This window comes from Coccinella septempunctata, chromosome 5, assembly GCF_907165205.1.
Source record: "Coccinella septempunctata chromosome 5, icCocSept1.1, whole genome shotgun sequence".
Lineage (NCBI taxonomy): Eukaryota > Metazoa > Arthropoda > Insecta > Coleoptera > Coccinellidae > Coccinella > Coccinella septempunctata.
In genome coordinates this window covers 39,163,582-39,180,414 of record NC_058193.1, presented here as the reverse complement: position 1 = coordinate 39,180,414, position 16,833 = coordinate 39,163,582, and the positions used below count along the sequence as shown (strand labels likewise).

The 16,833-nt window shown below is 34.2% G+C and overlaps 3 protein-coding genes across 6 annotated transcripts in view; 1 reads left to right on the top strand and 2 right to left on the bottom strand.

Moving 5' to 3' along the window:
• The first annotated feature begins 95 nt into the window (after positions 1-95).
• On the top strand, positions 96-2,148 carry LOC123314258 (sorting nexin-30-like). Of its 2 annotated transcripts, none has more exons than XM_044899423.1 (6): positions 96-187; positions 585-857; positions 910-1,074; positions 1,126-1,402; positions 1,453-1,740; positions 1,796-2,148. In XM_044899423.1, exons 2-6 carry the CDS (start codon positions 651-653, stop codon positions 2,035-2,037), a joined length of 1,179 nt encoding a protein of 392 aa, XP_044755358.1. In that variant the 5' UTR covers positions 96-187; positions 585-650; the 3' UTR covers positions 2,038-2,148. The 2 variants fall into 2 exon arrangements, with proteins under 2 accessions (XP_044755358.1, XP_044755357.1); XM_044899422.1 differs by lacking the exon at positions 96-187 and adding an exon at positions 244-533.
• LOC123314259 (cytoplasmic tRNA 2-thiolation protein 2-A) lies at positions 2,138-3,820 on the bottom strand. The gene is made up of 7 exons (XM_044899425.1): positions 3,744-3,820; positions 3,587-3,693; positions 3,255-3,529; positions 2,951-3,191; positions 2,735-2,870; positions 2,402-2,680; positions 2,138-2,346 (listed from the first exon to the last, which is right to left on the bottom strand). Exons 2-7 carry the CDS (start codon positions 3,661-3,663, stop codon positions 2,182-2,184), a joined length of 1,173 nt encoding a protein of 390 aa, XP_044755360.1. The 5' UTR covers positions 3,664-3,693; positions 3,744-3,820; the 3' UTR covers positions 2,138-2,181.
• A 266-nt stretch (positions 3,821-4,086) lies between these two features.
• The window catches only part of LOC123313685 (syntaxin-1A-like), a 32,643-nt gene continuing 19,896 nt past the window's right edge, over positions 4,087-16,833 (bottom strand). The window contains exons 4-10 of one of the 3 annotated variants that reach the window (XM_044898659.1): positions 15,596-15,670; positions 15,355-15,537; positions 15,115-15,188; positions 14,906-15,043; positions 13,426-13,536; positions 7,164-7,251; positions 4,087-6,988 (exon numbers count right to left, since the gene is read on the bottom strand). In XM_044898659.1, the coding sequence (XP_044754594.1) occupies positions 7,168-7,251; positions 13,426-13,536; positions 14,906-15,043; positions 15,115-15,188; positions 15,355-15,537; positions 15,596-15,670 (665 nt within the window). In that variant the 3' untranslated portion in view covers positions 4,087-6,988; positions 7,164-7,167. Of the gene's footprint in view, positions 6,989-7,163; positions 7,252-9,390; positions 10,580-12,946; positions 13,058-13,425; positions 13,537-14,905; positions 15,044-15,114; positions 15,189-15,354; positions 15,538-15,595; positions 15,671-16,833 lie in introns of those variants that run through there. The other 2 variants (XM_044898661.1, XM_044898660.1) reach the window with 2 other exon arrangements.

Below are 16,833 nucleotides of genomic sequence, written 5' to 3'. Positions count from 1 at the left end.
GTGATGATTTTAAAAGCAGAGGAGAATTAATTTGGGCGAACCTTGAGTCTATTCTACTTTCTCCAATCTACGCCTATGTACATACTGTGAGTACATTTCATAATTCATCAAGTTCGAATTGCATATGCTACTATCCTGTATTAGAAATCAGAATTTTGATTTATTTTATTACTGCGAAAGATATTAGGTAAACAAAGATTCGGGAAATTCAAATCTTAAAAGGGTAATCTTATCACTGTTCATAGAATATTCGATTCACTGAGTAATCAAATGATCGAAAACGCAAACATCAAAGGGGTTAATATTGACCGTTTGCTGTTCTACTTTTAGCGCTAGTCCCTCTTATATTAATAAAAAATACTCTGATCCACTTTTAATTGTAACACAAGTAGAATTTATAAACAGCAAACATGACTAGTGCATCAGCAGTTCTTGATGTTGTTGTTGAAAATAAAGATATCTCTTCAATTCTCAAAGCAAATAGAGATAATGACCAATCAAGTATTTGCAGTGGCTCTTTAGATAACTCATTCGTTAGTCTTCCAACAAGTGAAGTAAATTCATATTCATTCCACTTATTGTAGGTGCAATCGCCTAGTTTTGAAAGCTTCTCCACCATTCACGATATAGAAAATCTTGCTGAATTGAACATGGATGAAAATTCCGACCTTTGCGTAAAGATAGACAACCCACAAAAGCATTTAGAAACTTTGGAAACATACATAACCTTTCGTATAACAACAAAGGTTGCTCGCATCGAATTTCCAGAGAATGAATATTGTGTTAGAAGAAGATATAATGACTTCATATGGCTCCGACAGAAATTAGTAGAACAGCATCCTTTCTGTATAGTTCCTGTAAACTATATGTTGTTCAGTGGGGAAGACTTTCTAACCTTGTTTGTTTTAGCCACTTCCAGGGAAGCATACCCTGATGGGGCAACTTGATAGATATTCCAAAGAATTTATATTATTACGTATGAAAGCACTTAATTTATTCATGTTTAGGATCGTTCAACATCCTATCTTGAGCTGCAGTCAACAGTTATTTAGTTTTTTAACAGCTAAACCACAGGTACTTAAAAAAATTAAACTAATTCTGTTTTCTAAGTTGATGCATTTTTAGGATTTTGTTGCTCATCGAAAGCAGAAGCAATTTGATCCCAATTCAAGGACCCCAAGTTTGAGCAATACATCCCTTATTGGTGTTAAAATACGTCACTATGAATTTGATAAAATGAAAAGTTATCTAAATGCTTTATCTGACAAATTGAACTGCGTAGAAAAAATATCTAACAGAATCATAAGAGAGAGGGCTGAATTTATAACAGAACTGAATAGTTTTCATCCAATATTCACTACTTGGGCTACTAGTGAGCCGGAGTTGGCAATTATTCTGCAAGGTAAGTTGTGGAATATTTTTTTAAGTTGAACATTATTGATAGAATTCAAGGTATTGGTCATGCGCTTGAAAGAATGTCTTCGTCACAGAATATTCTGGTTCAAAATTACAATAACACCATGGCAAATCCGATGAAAGACTTCTTAAGTTACATCGACGTTGTTCAAGACACAATGAAAAGGAGGGAAACTCACCAACAGGCATATGAAAATGCCATCGAAGAATTGAATAAAAAGCACAATCAAAAAGACAAACTTGTCGCAATATCCCAAAACCAAGATAATCCAAGTTTCCAATTATGGAAACAGAAAAATTATGATGAACAGTTGGAAAAACTTGGTGGGTTTTGAGCAGTTCGGACCAATCAAATATCGTAACGAACATTTTTTTCTAGGTACATATATTCCTCAACTAATGAAGAAAGTGGAAGCCAACCAGGATTTCCTTGAATGCGCAAATGAGAGTTTACGGAGTGACTTAGAACGATGGCAGCTAGAAAAACAAGAGTGTATCAAAAAAATCCTTTTGGATTTCGTGAATAAACAAATCGAATACGAACAATCTCAAGTTAATGCTTGGGAACAAATCACTAATGAAATCACCGCTAGCTTTACGATTAATAATAATTCCAACTGATAACATATTTTTTTTTACATTGTTACAGTATTTTAAATTTTTTTGCATTTATATTTTGTTGATACATTTATTGTCTATTTGTGTTGAATGAAATAAATTATTTATATCGTCTAACCTGTTTTATTTACTTAAATTCATTTTTCGTCATAACAAGAACTCTTCTATTTTAGAGCATGAAAAGCAAGTTTTTTTGTTGGATTCATCTTCCTCACGTTGAACGGAATTCTGTTTTTTAGGCTGCGAGATATCACATGAAAATTTGATTGCTTTGCTAGATGTTAACGTTTGAAATGGAACATCAATAGGACTCTAAAAGAAAGGATATAATAAAAAAAATTAATATTTGTTTACCTCAAGATATTACCTGACAAATATAGCATATTTCGGCAGTTTTCTTCTTATTATTCACCATGCTAAGTTTTTCCCCTGTTTTCAAAATTGTGGTAACTGTAGCAGGGTAATTTGATTGAAGTTCTTCGACAAAATTCTCTATCAAAGTTTGTATAGAATTCTGTGCAGGCTTAACATTGAGAATGATAGGATCCAAACTGTGGAAATAATTATACAAGGCCAATTCTTTAATATCAAATACTCTAAGAGGTCTGATAATTGTAACTTCACTATCCCTTGTATCGCAAACACCCTTAAAAGAAAAAATCAAAGATTCACCAAAATTGGCAAAAGAAACCATACTCACTGTTGAGGAAGGAATATGTGAGCCCCTTCCAAGGGCAACGTCTGATAAAATCTGAGAGGCAATGTCTGTTGATAATTCGGGTGTAAATATGAATTTGCAGTTCAATTTCTTTGCAGCCGATATCAATAATTTTCTCCTACAGAAAATTACAATAACTACATAATTCAGTAGATAAACAAATCAGAAATCTCTTTGTTAAAAGATATTTTTTCTCACCCATATATTTTTTCTAAATCATTAGATAAAGTTTGAGATGTTTTAAAGAAACTTTCCTTTTTAGTGTCATATATTTTTGATGGAAAATCCTCCAGAGTTTCATATATACAAACATTTTCACCTTCACTCTCATAGAAATCAATTAGCGAGGAATAAAATAGAGGAATATTGAACTTTTTAACTTCTTCAGCAATATCATTCAATTTTGTTTTTCTCTCATCTCGAGGAAGGTTGAACTGATCTAAAATATAAATCACATCAGTGCAAATAGGGAGCCAATGTATACTTTCAGTTATAAGCTTACTCTCAACAAATAAACAGATGGGAACGTATCGTACTTTTTTCGGAGTATCTAGTTCCAAACCTGTTTTTAAAAAATTTAGCAGGGACGTTGAAGAATGACCACCAGTGTAATGAATCAAAACCCTATCATTATCTTTTATCAATCTGTGTTTTCCTAATATTGCTCTGAACTTATGATTCGTACTAGCTAAAAAACAATCTTTGCAATACGCATCCTTATTTCTTAGTAAAATGTGGGGTTTATGTTCCTTGCACTTATTGCATTTGTCGGGTAGTCTGAAAGATATGGTTAGAAATGAATAAAATTAGAACTAGTCAAAACCCAGAACTAACCTTTTTATTTTTAGTTTTGATATTGGAACAGAGTTGCTTAAATCTTCTATATCACCTGTAACACTTACGCTACACATATTGAATTGATTTTAAATTCAGTTATTTATTTTGATCATAGACTTATAAATAACATTGTATTGTATTATAAGTCTATGATTTTGATGTAAGGTTTTTTAAGGTTATTAATTTAATTTTTTTTAGGTTATATCAAAGAGAAAAAAGAACACAACAGAGACCTTTCTCTATGGAACACAAAATGAACGGACAGTCCACAGAACCCGATGCACTTTCCCGGAAAAGGATTTTAAAACTGATTCAACAAATTTTCTTGATTAAAATGGTTGTAATATATTTAAGGCGTTTCACGAGTTCACCTCCAAGGTTTTAAGAAAAAAAAATCTTCCAAATTATTCGTACAGTGAACTTGAAATCGTAAAGTGTAAATGGGGCTTGACTGACGGTCGCAAAGTGCGAAGGGATGCGCAATAAAGGAAAAAAACTTATTTTAGAAGGTTTATTAATTTAATTTCCACTTCAATATTTATATTGGATAATTTAATTGATAACTATTTTACAGCATTCACAAGATAATGAAAATTTGCCACCTACAATGAGAAATTGAAATAATAATCGCTAACAAAATAATTTTCTAAGAATTTATTTTCGAATATTTATATTTATTGTCCTAAAGAATGATCCCGCAATCAAATCAAGCAGTTTAGTACCTAAGTGTATGTACAATTCGATGAAAATCTACATTTTTGATTAGCTCCTTTTTCACTACCTTGTGGACGAGTGCACATTGATAATTTACAGTAAAAGGAGTGTGTAACTATTCTAGGAAGGTCACAACACACGAGTGAGAAAGAATTGACATTTGAAAATCAGTCGACTCAAAAACATCAAATTATACCTATGAATCTTTTGTGAAGATCATATCAGTTTTTTCATAACTTCTTATAAATCATGCTATGACTGATTTTCAAACGATCTCACATCTCCTTGAATTCAAAAACAACTGGTAACATTTTAATGGATTACATGAAGAAGTGTGGGTAGCGAACAACTAAGCTTTAATTTTCGATAGGATTCTTTTTTGTGCTCATTGAAAGTTAAAAAGGATTTACATTTATTGAATCACATTTATATCCTCTGGCTATCACGATAAACAATTTACAAAAATATATCCTCAAATTTGTAGATGCCTTTTCGTTATAATTGAATGTCCTACCCTCAGAAGCAATTCCTTACCAATGCTTTACTGATTTTGATTTTGTTATAGTATTTTGGAACGTTAATATATTTTTGAACAATGTTGCAATGTTTTAAGTTAATAATTTTACTATTCAATTCAACAGATACAAATTAAACAATTATCCAACGAATGCTTATACAAAAATGGAAAATAGAATAAAAAAAGAAATCCTTAAACCTCCATAAAAAGTGAAGAAAAACAATGAATAGTAATGAAATTTACTAAATCCTGTAAGTTTTCAACTCCTTTTTCCATTGTAGGTATTGTCACAATATTGACGTTAGATACACATGTGATTCAACTCTAAACAATGCACCTGGGGTGCGTTGTTGAGGAGAAAGTGATAGCCAGAGGAGTTGACTCCACATTTATGAAAAAATAAAATTTGAGATTTAACACGATACAAGTTTCACACTACGGCACTGGAAAATGAATGAGAAACACCATACATCTAAAACAGTACGCTATAATAATTACAATTTCATCAAAGACTACATATTTGTTAAAAAGTTTTTTAATCTCACTTAAGTGTATCTGCTGATACAGGAAAATATTTTTTACAGATTTGAAGGATTTTTCATTCGAATTGACAAATACGCAGAAATGGTCGAGAAAATCACATCTCTAAACTCGGTGTCTGTTAATGAAAAAGGAGTAATGAAAATTTTATTATCCCGCCAAATTCGAGCTAAACTAAATGATTTATTGAATAATACAATGAACTTAAGGTAAAAAACATCGGAAATTAGGAATTTGAGATGTGATTTCGGATCCATTTTACATTGGTGCTAACATTAGAAAACTATTTTTTCAAGACTGAATTCTAAACCAATCACTGTCTATGGATTTCTAAATACCCAGGTTCAGTATAAAATTGTCTAATAAGTATACAAATATAACGACGAAAGACTCTTCATTTTAATATTTAGAGATCAATTGAAAGCCTACATAATGTCCAAACGAATATAAAAAGGGGGTTTACTATAAGTTGGTTAAACAGTTTTTCAAAGGGTTTTCAAGAGGAAGACGACATGTGGTTTGGGTGTACATGTGTATATGGGGTGTTCTGCTATTTTTACACGATATGTGAGTCTACAATTTAGTATTAATGATATGTTGTCGAGTGAATCAATAAATTTTCCTAAATCGTTTATTTTCTACATACCACAGCAAACCTTTTGGTAAGAAAAATGCACATGCTCGAATATTTATAATCTTCAGTACCGAGATTTTTGTCTTCCATTAATTTTGAATCTAATTAAGAATGATCATGCTAAGCAAGACTATCAAATCACTTCTGTACATCTTAGGCACATGTACACCACAGGATGAAGTTCAAAATAGCCTTCAGAGCATATTTTCGCTCCCAAATTTTTTATAAATAAAGGAATCGTGAACAGTTTTTCAGTTTCTAATCTGATTCGTTATTTTTATCTGATAGCATATACTGCCCCTGCGAGGAGTTAGGCCATACAATATGTAACCATCGTATTTAATTTCTGGCGAATAAGCATTCGAATATTACAGCATTGAACTAAAATCTTTGATACCCTTAAGAAGCTTGTTTTCTTTTATATACAGTGTTAGATATACGAGATAATAAAGGCAGTGTTCCTATTCGATTTCAATGATGAAATTATTCACTTATAACTGCATTTTTCGGCATTTCGAATATCTAATCACAATTTTTGATTTCATTATACTCGTATATTTTAGTTCCCTGCTGAACATTTCAGAATGCGCTATGAACGTTCGAATGATTAAATTTTGGCATGTTTTCCTCGAATCGATTTCAGAAAGAAGAATCTTACATTTTCTGTACAATATTGAATGCATTCAGCGAAAATATATCATGAACCGAGGTGTAAATAAGTTAACTTTTTAATATCACACATTTTTCAAATCAACATTTATTGCTATAGTAAACGTTTCATCTTAAATATTTTCTTTTATATTCAATTAACCTAACCTATATAGAACTACAAGATCTGCATACAATCAACTATGTTTGTATTGATTCTTTCTTTAAATAATGATTGAACTTCAATTATGATGCCCCAACAATGAAACAATGCCAATTTCACAATCGACAAAAAGCAAGTTATCGTTCTGCGACCCCAAATCGATCCTTTTTCATGGGGAGGTATCTGAAACGTTAAAAGTACCATTACCGTACAATACCGCAGGAAATTATTGATGAATTCATCATTACTCATTATGGAGTAAATAAAAGCCAAGATAACGAAAACCATGCCAATTATTTTCGATCCAGAAAGAAATAGGAATGTTTTTGATATTTGATGATATGTAAACTCGACTCACCAGTTTAGATAATTCCAAGATATCCTCCAATAGTACAGGTGATAATCAATCCCAAAATTGTTAAGCATACAAGGATCATAATTTTCTTCTGCAGACATAAAAACAAGTTTATAGCGCCTCATTTTCGACATAATTACATTTTACACTTGTGCATTTGTCACTCAACAATGTGCCATTTGAAATAATTTTAATTTGGTTCAAACTAGTTGGTCTTTTTGATGCCAGGGATTCTGTTTTATTCTTGAAATTTTTGAGTGTTTTTGAAGTGTTATTTGTGCAAGTGTAGAGTGTACAAATGTGTGCAAAGTGTAAAATGTGCATGTGTGTTGAGAGATTGTTTCAGTCAGAGAATATTGATCGCTTGTATGAGTGTCTGTGTAGATCTGGAATGAATTGTTCAGAAAATTTTTACATCATCAACTGTATCTTGAATATTAAGTTCAAAATCTTTTCACAAAATGAAAATACTTACCATTGGAGGCCGACTGGTCCAATCAAATTCAATTAAACACTAATAACGAGAAGAAACCTATAATGCTGAACTGAATATCACCATATATTTCATAACAGAGATTATTCCATAGGATAATTGTTAATGATGCATTGAAAAGAATCGATTCATACAATTGATGGAAGGAATGGAAAGTCAATCGATTTATCATCATTGCACCATTCAAGGAAGGATACAGCTTCTTATTGTTATTTTCTGAATATAATAAAAACTTTCAACTTCAATACTAGAAGAAGTTCCAACTAATATATAAAATTCTATTGTAATTTTAATATATTGGTATTATACATGTTACAATAAATATGATTTTTTAGGAAAAGTCTCAGCATCTCTGAATCTGATACCGATATTTAATGATTAGGATAATATATATCTCTTTTATATATTTATTATAAACTTTTTCTATTGATTTTAACTTATTGAGATCAATGAAAGCTGGAAACTCAACTTTGATAAGTAGATATACATCTCTATAATATAAACATCTAACCCACAATACTAACAGCAAAGTATTCATGAATTTTAAAAATTGTAGAAAATAGTGACATAATTTCAAACAAAAGGAATTAGGAATAATGATACTACGTAGATATAAATCATAGGTGTTGAAGATTCCAAAGAAAAGTGTGATTAAATAAACCTGCTTTCAAAAAAATTGGTGGTCAGGAAGTCTATGGAATTTTGAAGGTTAATGTTCTGGGTCTAGACGTGGTGCTACAGGGTAATTTTCGATATGAAAGTTTTTAACAAAAATTCCTCGCAAGATCCGCAACGGAATTCGAAAGATAACCAAAAAATGTTAAGTAAGCTGAGCATTGCGATCCAACCAAAAATTTTAACCATTAAAACTCCATAGCCTACTTGACTACGAATTTTCTCGAACGCGCGTTCACTGTGTAAGTCCACAGGCATTTATAGTGGTACTTTAGACTTCAATCTTGTGCGTAGGTTCAATTGCGCGTCATTTCATCTAGGCCTACCGATATACCAACTAATATTGTTTCTCGACAACGAAACAACATAGGCAATGAATAATTTATTTAAGAATAATTATACTAATTAGGATTTCTCCACATATTTTCCTCAAATGGAATATTGTCATTAAGTTTGGGACAATGTATCATTTCAAACAATAATTTTGGATTACTGTACAAGTTTTCAAATGGGCAATAATCATACTATATTTATATTAACACTACTTTCGTTAATCAAGCAAAAAATTTATCTTGAAAAGTGTTGTTTTGTCAAAGTGTTTAGTGTAGTATGTTTTGCTTGTGTGAAATTGTAAGTAGTATGATGATGTTGAGGTTCAAGATAAACTGTTTGCTTTTTTACTCACGCTTCCAATTAAATTTAACTTCCCCTTATTTTCGCATATATTCCGCTAGCCAGGATGAATATAACCACAGATGCGCAGATTAGCATTATGATTTTCTTCTGTAGACATATAAAAAAGAGTTAGAAGAAAGAAATATTATTTGGAAAATAAAAAATTCAGCACTACGAATATAATTTTTCTCAAAATGTCATTTCTAGGCTACTAGATGAAGATTACGGATGACCAACCTATTTCAGGTTCATCCTCTTCCGTATATTATTTTCACAACCGAATCAAGAAATTTATTGGCGACATTCAGAAAATGAATGAAAGCCAATAAATTCGTGTTGTGTATTATTGTGAAATAAGGTGAAGAGTAAAAAAATAAAAAACAAAAGGTTATAAAATTAAATTTAATAAATAAAATACAATTAATAAATCTGAGGACTAATAGTGCAAAGAAAGATAAAAATAGGTTCGAATTAAATAGTAGCAGTGCTAGGGGTTGAGAAAACCCATTTGGTTTTTCATTTATACATAGCTTCCAATAAATCATACCTATAATAAATTCTATATGTAACAGTACCTTTTGAAATATATACATATATAATTATTACGATAATTAAGACTTGAGTGAGTATTGCGGGCAGAAGAACGTTGGCTAATTAATGACCACATACAATCAATGAAACATCACAAAGATTTTCCGACCATCAAAGAAAGGTTCCTAGATTGGATGCACAAAATGTTAAAACGGAATATTGAGCTCATAACCTAACTAAAGTACCTAATAGAAAAATATCCTTACTGCCTTCACGATTAACAGTACAAAAATCTTGGCAGAGTCCCGGTTAAAAAAATCGATTTAGCTACTACTCTGAAATGAGACATATGTTAAAGACAACAAGTTAAAAAAAATCTCCAAGTTTTCAGACCAAACTAAGACATCAAATATTGCACAATAATCTTTCATTTGGAGATTACAGCATATGGATTTTATTGCTAATTTATGCTTCTCGAATCCACAATTATGCTGAATGTGATGAAACCATGCTTCGATGATTTCAATATCCTTCTCAGATATATTTACAAAATAGCTCTTTTTCGAGTTATATGCAGAACTTTATTTTTTAGTACCTCCGGGAAGTACCTACTTAATTATTTTATGTAATTGATGAAATTTCTACAACCGACTAAAGTGTGCTTCAAATTGATAACTTCATTCGATTATTTAAGGGGTTAATATATTTTGGATCACCAAATTTATCAAGTAATTTAACAGCGTTAAACAGAAGCTGATCAAATAATTGCATGATGCTTTCGTCGATCATTTGGAAGCACACAATCGAATCGACAACATCTCAAATTTGACGTTACTACAAGAGTTTCATTGAAGGGAACATATCAGACACGTATTTCAGTAGAATTCAATTTTCTTCTTCCTACATTTACATCACTAACACCCGCTTTTGATGTGACTTAAGACTAGAGGAGAATTTGGGAGGGGGTTTAGGGTACGAACGACCATAAAATGGCAATTAATATGATGATAGCTATTACGAGGCAGATAATGAGCAGGATCTTTTTCTGTGAACAGAAAGAACAAAACGAAAATAAATATAACGCCGATAATAAAGGGAACACAAAAGAGCAAGGTCGGTGGATTGACATCTACAAGCATTTTATGCGGATGACACAAATCATAAAAACGACCTTGCCCGACATAATTTGAAAAAATGGCAAATGCTAGACTACCAACGGTATATTTCTTAGTGAATTTTCAGTTAATTCGTTAAAAACGGATTAAATATGGAGATTTGCACACAAAATGCTCAACTAAATCGAAAGAAAACAGCTGCGATTTGCCTAGACATCAACAAAGCATTTGACAGCATTTGGCACAGAGGACTACTGTTTAAATTACACCAACTCAACACTCCTCACTATCTCATAAAAATAATCAAGGAATTCTTGGAAGGAAGAAAACTGACAGTGAAGATAAATGAGACGACCTCTTCCTGGTTCTCCCCAGAGCAGGGCACACCACAGGGTTCACCACTGTCCCCGTTCCTCTATAACATATACTGCAGCGATATATATAATGCACCCAGCCAATCACAATACCTTCTACAGTATGCTGACGACACAATAGTTATTTCACACGAAAAAACAGAACAAAAATGCCTGAAAGGCCTACAACTCTACACAAACAGTCTAGTTTCCTGGTTTCACAAATGGCGACTTCAACCTAATCCAAGCAAATCAAAACTGATAATATTCAATCATAAGATACGTCCAAATTCACCAACAATCCAGATTGAAAACAACATCATATCACCATCTCCATCAATAAAATACCTGGGCATACAAGTAGACAACAAGGCCAATATGAAATTGAATTCCAACATAGCCAAAAAGAACACAATAGCAAGAGCTAAACATTTCAGATGCCTCACATATAACGACCAAGGAATAAGTTTGGAAAACTCCATCAAAATCTACAAAACCATCTGTAGACCAATTTTAGAATATGGACATCCACTATATACAAACGTTGCGGACTCGGTAATGAGAAATATAGAAGTAGGAGAAAGATCAGCACTAAGAATTATAACTCGACTGAGACACCCACTTAATAAACTCCACAACCCATCAAATGAACTATTATATGAAAAAGCCAACATACAGCCAATCAAGGAGAGACTAGAGAAACTGAATAGAAGATTTGCACAAAGATTGAAAGAAATAGAGGATGTTGAAATCATGTTCCACAAGGATCCCCCGGTAACTAACCCACACAGAAAATTTCCAACTCGAAGTGTGATGGACAGACTATCTGAGCTGCAGTGAAGAAACTGAAATAGAATGAATTTTTTTTTTTTTTTTGTATTTTTGTAATTCACTAGGCTGAAGGACTTCGGTCGATGGCCAATAAAAAACAGTTATTATTATTATTATTATGGAGATTTGAGTGTCCGCCGAGCTTTCAGCTAGCAGAAAATTGTCACAAGCACTCACTATCGTTGATTTAATGAAGAAACAGTCTTGGAAAATTTAAATTTTGTACATCTTTAGCCATAGATATAGAGGACACTTCATTTTGAAAATTGTACACAGACTTTACGTCCGCAGACAAAAATACTCATTACCCTTGGTCAATCTAGCATCTGCACACAAACTAAAAAAGAAAAAACATGTATAATTCGAGATTAACATCGAAAAGATGACAGCGACTGAGCAAAAAGGTGGTGCTGAATTAAGGATATGGGACATCAGGATGTAATCACAGCCGTCTTCGATAGATGTCGCGAACAAAGTTTGGCAACACCTGAAGAATCCATCGAAAAACATTAATTTTTCTTCGAACCCACTCATAATTGCCGTTGTGTACCAATTTCTTAAGCTACTCACCGCCGAGAGAGAAACCAAACGAAAGTCGAATAATCACCAGCGAAAATTTAGATCATGACGTTTACCTAACGCAAATATGAACGAATCCACGATCACAGAATAAACCGCCCCCTGACGTTTCCTTCAAATACAGGTTAACGTCAGTTTTACCATAGTGAAGTTAGCACCGATCACAGAGTGGGTAATACCGATTCGACGCATAGATCGATGTGTGGATACTTTGGCCTTGGTTTATCATGAAATTTATCTCATTATGTTTTTTTCTGAGACAAACCGGTCTGTAAGGGTGGATATACTGGCCTACTAGTAGAATAAATCTGTCGCAACCACCCCTGCCTACACAGGACCATCTGACTTTAAGGAAATGTCTGAACGCGTTTGGCTTTTGTTCAACTATTATAATTTCATCTTCTTTAGAGAGTTTGATATTAGGAAATGTCATAAACTTGCCGATTGGGCCGTACAACATTGGGTCCTTCAGTTTGCAGTGTTGCCAGATTGTTCGCGACTCTCTACATCACGTTCGGCTGTGATCTAACCTACCTTCCGCGCTTTGGTTTGATACTCGTGTGCTACCTTCAGCTCCGTTCTTCCGGTGGTCACGTGGTTCTCCGCCTGGCTCACGTGATACTCTATCCTGTCAACGAGCTCGCCCTAGGGAGGATAGGCAGGAGAGGGAAGGGCGTGGAAGGGATAGTTCGACGTAGAAAGAGAGGAGTATGTACAAGTGATGGGAACCAGTGGTTAATGCGGAGAAAAACAGAGAGAGAGAGACAGAGAAAAACACCAAAAAGAACAGCCCCACCAACATTCATATATATACATACAGTAGTACCATGAGTACCATCGAAAACAGAGTGACAAAGGCACGTTAGTAAACAGGAACCATTTAGTAAATGCAACAAAGCGATAAAAATGTAAACGGGAGGACAAGGTAGGTGGAAATGGGGGAAATTAAACATAAAAAAATTAAAAGCGGAAATACTATAACATCTTAAACTTAAAATTAAGGATCGACTCACCCGCCTGGCTTTACTTTGGTATTTTAATGCTTTCTTGGTGTCTTGGGTGGCGGTTTGAACATAGTCGACCGCATGCTCGACATGATATTCGATACGATCGATCATCTCGCCCTAAAATAGCCCAGGAAGAGAAGGCCGTTAGTGTTAGTAAGCCTCGAAGGTGTCAGTGAGTGAACAACCAGAAAATTCTGTTAAGAATTCGCAGAAATCGACCAAATATACAGAAAAACTGATGGAGTATATTGTAGTTAGTATTGATGAAGAAATGCAAGAAATTATTCATACATCTCCCAAGGAAAACTATATAATATACATACAAGTTAAATTAAAATAAGAACCACCCATTCAAACATTTTAATATTGATAAGCGATCATCCTCAAAATAAAATGATTCAAACGACAAAGGGATATCTGTCTCCGTCTTCAATAAAATGATGAAAATTTATCGCCCTATTAACTTTGCTTCCCCATGAAAATGCTCTTCTCGTTATGGCCGATCATAAAATGGCCCTTTCAACTAGAACATGAAAATCGCCATTTGATATGATATTCCTCCCATAACAAAATCGATGCTTTCCCGAGATTTTTGGAATTATTACAGAGGCCATTCGATTTAACTGTCGCTTCATCCATTCCAATGCAAAAGGATCCCTTAATTCCGTTTTCATGAGCCAGATGCGGCCTAATCAGTAAAACAATGACCTTTAAACAGATCACAGTGTGCTTTTTAAGATTTCAAAGTGATTATCTGAATTTCCGCCCAAAATGTATGAAAAATGTTTCCCATGTTAAACACAAACTCAAATCGATTCGTCATGCTGGATTAGAAAAATAAAACAAGAAAACCAGTTCAAACCAGGGCTATTTGAGAGCTAGGACATTATTTTTCGATGAAATAACGACCATATCAATCGAACAAAGTATTGGTTGATACTAAGCAACATATTCTTTCGTTGACCTCAGCAAAAAACGACATTTAACATACTAAAAGTCGACTATTGTATTTTATTTTTCACTGTCGTAAAAGTATGTGAGGTCGACGAAAAAATATAATATGCACCTCGGAAAAAAACGGACTATTGTCTAGCCTTCTCGACTATAAAAGAATTTTTCGTCCTTGGTACATAAATTTTTATTTTTGATGCGAATAAAAGGCAGCTATGGTTGGTATTGAAGTGTTTATAAACGTGATCTATTGTGCAGTATCTAAATTTATGTTTCATCAATAATGTTTCAGAAATACGTCTTCGACGAATATGTACATATTTCAATGCCAACCAAGGCCGATCAAGTAAAATCAAGTTCCTTGGAACAATTCATCAAATCAGCAAGAGTTTCGTCACTTGGTCACAAGATTTTCGATCAACCATATCGAACCGAATCCGTTTTTCCTTGCTGTGGCGAATTGTTCTGGAGACTCGAAATAGAACCTTGGGGAACTCCCCCCAAGGTGCTCTAGAGTTAGCAAAAAGTTACGTACTTGATTCTCTACCAACATCGCCATATCCATGAACATATCGTGGAGCTCCCTGATGGAGTTCTCCAATTTGATGATGTCAGCGTGCCTGGCTTCGATATCAGCCAGCGTCTGCTTAGCCTGCTGAGTCTCCATTATAATCTGTTGAAATTCAAGGGATCTTTAGTTCTACATCGAGTTTTTCGTGGAAAAGTAAGAAGGGATATACGTACACCTTGAGTAAAGACTGCCGGATTGCCTTGTTCCAACATCTCCTCGAGCTCTTCGTTTGTGGTCTGTCTGCCAGCTGTAAACAAGAAAGAAATTCTAAATGAACAAGGAAATTCACAAAAAAATAGAGCAGAGACAACCATGATTGTCCTGCCCTGACTGTCACTTATGAAAGCTGTGTTACATTTTTCTATTATGTTATTTTTCACATTATACTCATAATTTTGGGAAATGTTACTCACTGATCTCCAACTGTCTCTGTATCCTAGCCTTACACCTCTCCCTGTAGTCGGTCTGAGTTCTGTTGTACTCTGTCATGACCTCCACGAACTTCCTGGACAGTGTTGAATGCTGCGTTTTTCTTATCCTCAAGTCGGCGGAGGATTTGTTGTTTTGTTCTTCTTGTTCTATACTCTGTTCGATGGCTAAAATGTTAATTGGAGAATAGTTGCTTGTTTTTCGGTCCACTTGAATGTTACTTACTCTTTAGTTTCAAACGAACTTTGTTGGCAGTTTTCTTTATGTCGGCCATGAGGTCTTCTTGTTCTTGTTTCGTTTCTGCAAGAAAATTGAGGAAGAGTTGAAAATTTTGTGTGGTCGTAAGAAATGAAAAGTATGTTTATATTGGAGAAAGCTTTCATTGTCTTTTGATGACTATGAATATGACTATATAGTAACGTTCACGGATACTCTACAGAAGATTTATTTTATTATATGCTACTTAAATATCATTGTTTTTTTTTTCTGCACGATTGTTTCAATCTTTTTTCATACGAATCGGATATTGTGAGGTTGGACATACTTGACTTTTGTGTAAATTTGCATCATTTTATTCGAATTCAGAAAAAAGTCTAACTCGTTGGATTCAAGCACAACTCTGTCTACCAATATATTCAGTTTTTAACTTCCTGGTCAACCCAGCAACGATATAAAGCTTTTCCCTTTCAAAAAAAAAAAGAAAACAACCGAATATATCAAACCACCGCAACGGCGGTAATGCATTCAAGCGAAAAACCCTCCAGGGTATCATCGTCCTCGCTGACAATAATTCATCCGGCACCACCGTCGGGACGCTGGACGCGACCCCCTTGAACCCACCCCCGACGACGGCGCTCCATATCGATCCTCCCAAACTTCTCCACCGGACATCCTACCTAACGCCACACGTGGAGTAAAGGTTGACTGAGTAATTACTCCTTATAAGACCGTGACAGTCCATCTGGGGGATGTAACGGAGGTCCCAGGACGAAGGGTGGCTGCCCTTTGTTACCTGGGGCGGCGAATTGGGTTTAGGAGGCGGCCAAGGTCGCGGATGATTGGGGGTAGTTTGATACGGGTCTTTTACGATTGGGATGAGAAATGGTTGTAGGGGTAGAACGTGAGATTTTTGCGCGATTTTTCGTATAAGCGAGAGCGTTATCATTTTGACCAAACGCCTGTTCTGCGTTGGACTCAGCGACGAAGAAAAATTCCTCAAATTCCCGAAAGAAAAGAGCTAGGAACTTGAAATTTTCAGGGAAGGTTAAGGAAGGGTTGAGGCCGGTGGAGTTAGGTAATTGGCGATATCCGGTAGACGGTTCTCCGAAAAGATGGCAGCATTTTACGAACGTCTTTTTTCAACATCAGCAAATTTCGAATTGTAGCTAATGCTGAGACTTTTCGGGAAATTTTTCCATGTAGATATTCATTGAACGAATCATTTCACCTCGGAAAGTTAATAA

What these genes read in the sequence shown, in the direction of transcription:
- LOC123314258 (XM_044899422.1), top strand. Translation starts at nt 411, where the DNA reads ATGACTAGTGCATCAGCAGTTCTTGATGTTGTTGTTGAAAATAAAGAT. An exon ending in ATCCTTTCTGTATAGTTCCT is followed by an intron (nt 858 to 909) that starts GTAAACTATATG and finishes TGTTTGTTTTAG; the next exon opens with CCACTTCCAGGGAAGCATAC. An exon ending in GTTGGCAATTATTCTGCAAG is followed by an intron (nt 1,403 to 1,452) that starts GTAAGTTGTGGA and finishes ATAGAATTCAAG; the next exon opens with GTATTGGTCATGCGCTTGAA.
- LOC123314259 (XM_044899425.1), bottom strand. Translation starts at nt 3,663, where the DNA reads ATGTGTAGCGTAAGTGTTACAGGTGATATAGAAGATTTAAGCAACTCT. An exon ending in TCAAAACTAAAAATAAAAAG is followed by an intron (nt 3,530 to 3,586) that starts GTTAGTTCTGGG and finishes CATATCTTTCAG; the next exon opens with ACTACCCGACAAATGCAATA. An exon ending in CACATATTCCTTCCTCAACA is followed by an intron (nt 2,681 to 2,734) that starts GTGAGTATGGTT and finishes TTTTCTTTTAAG; the next exon opens with GGTGTTTGCGATACAAGGGA.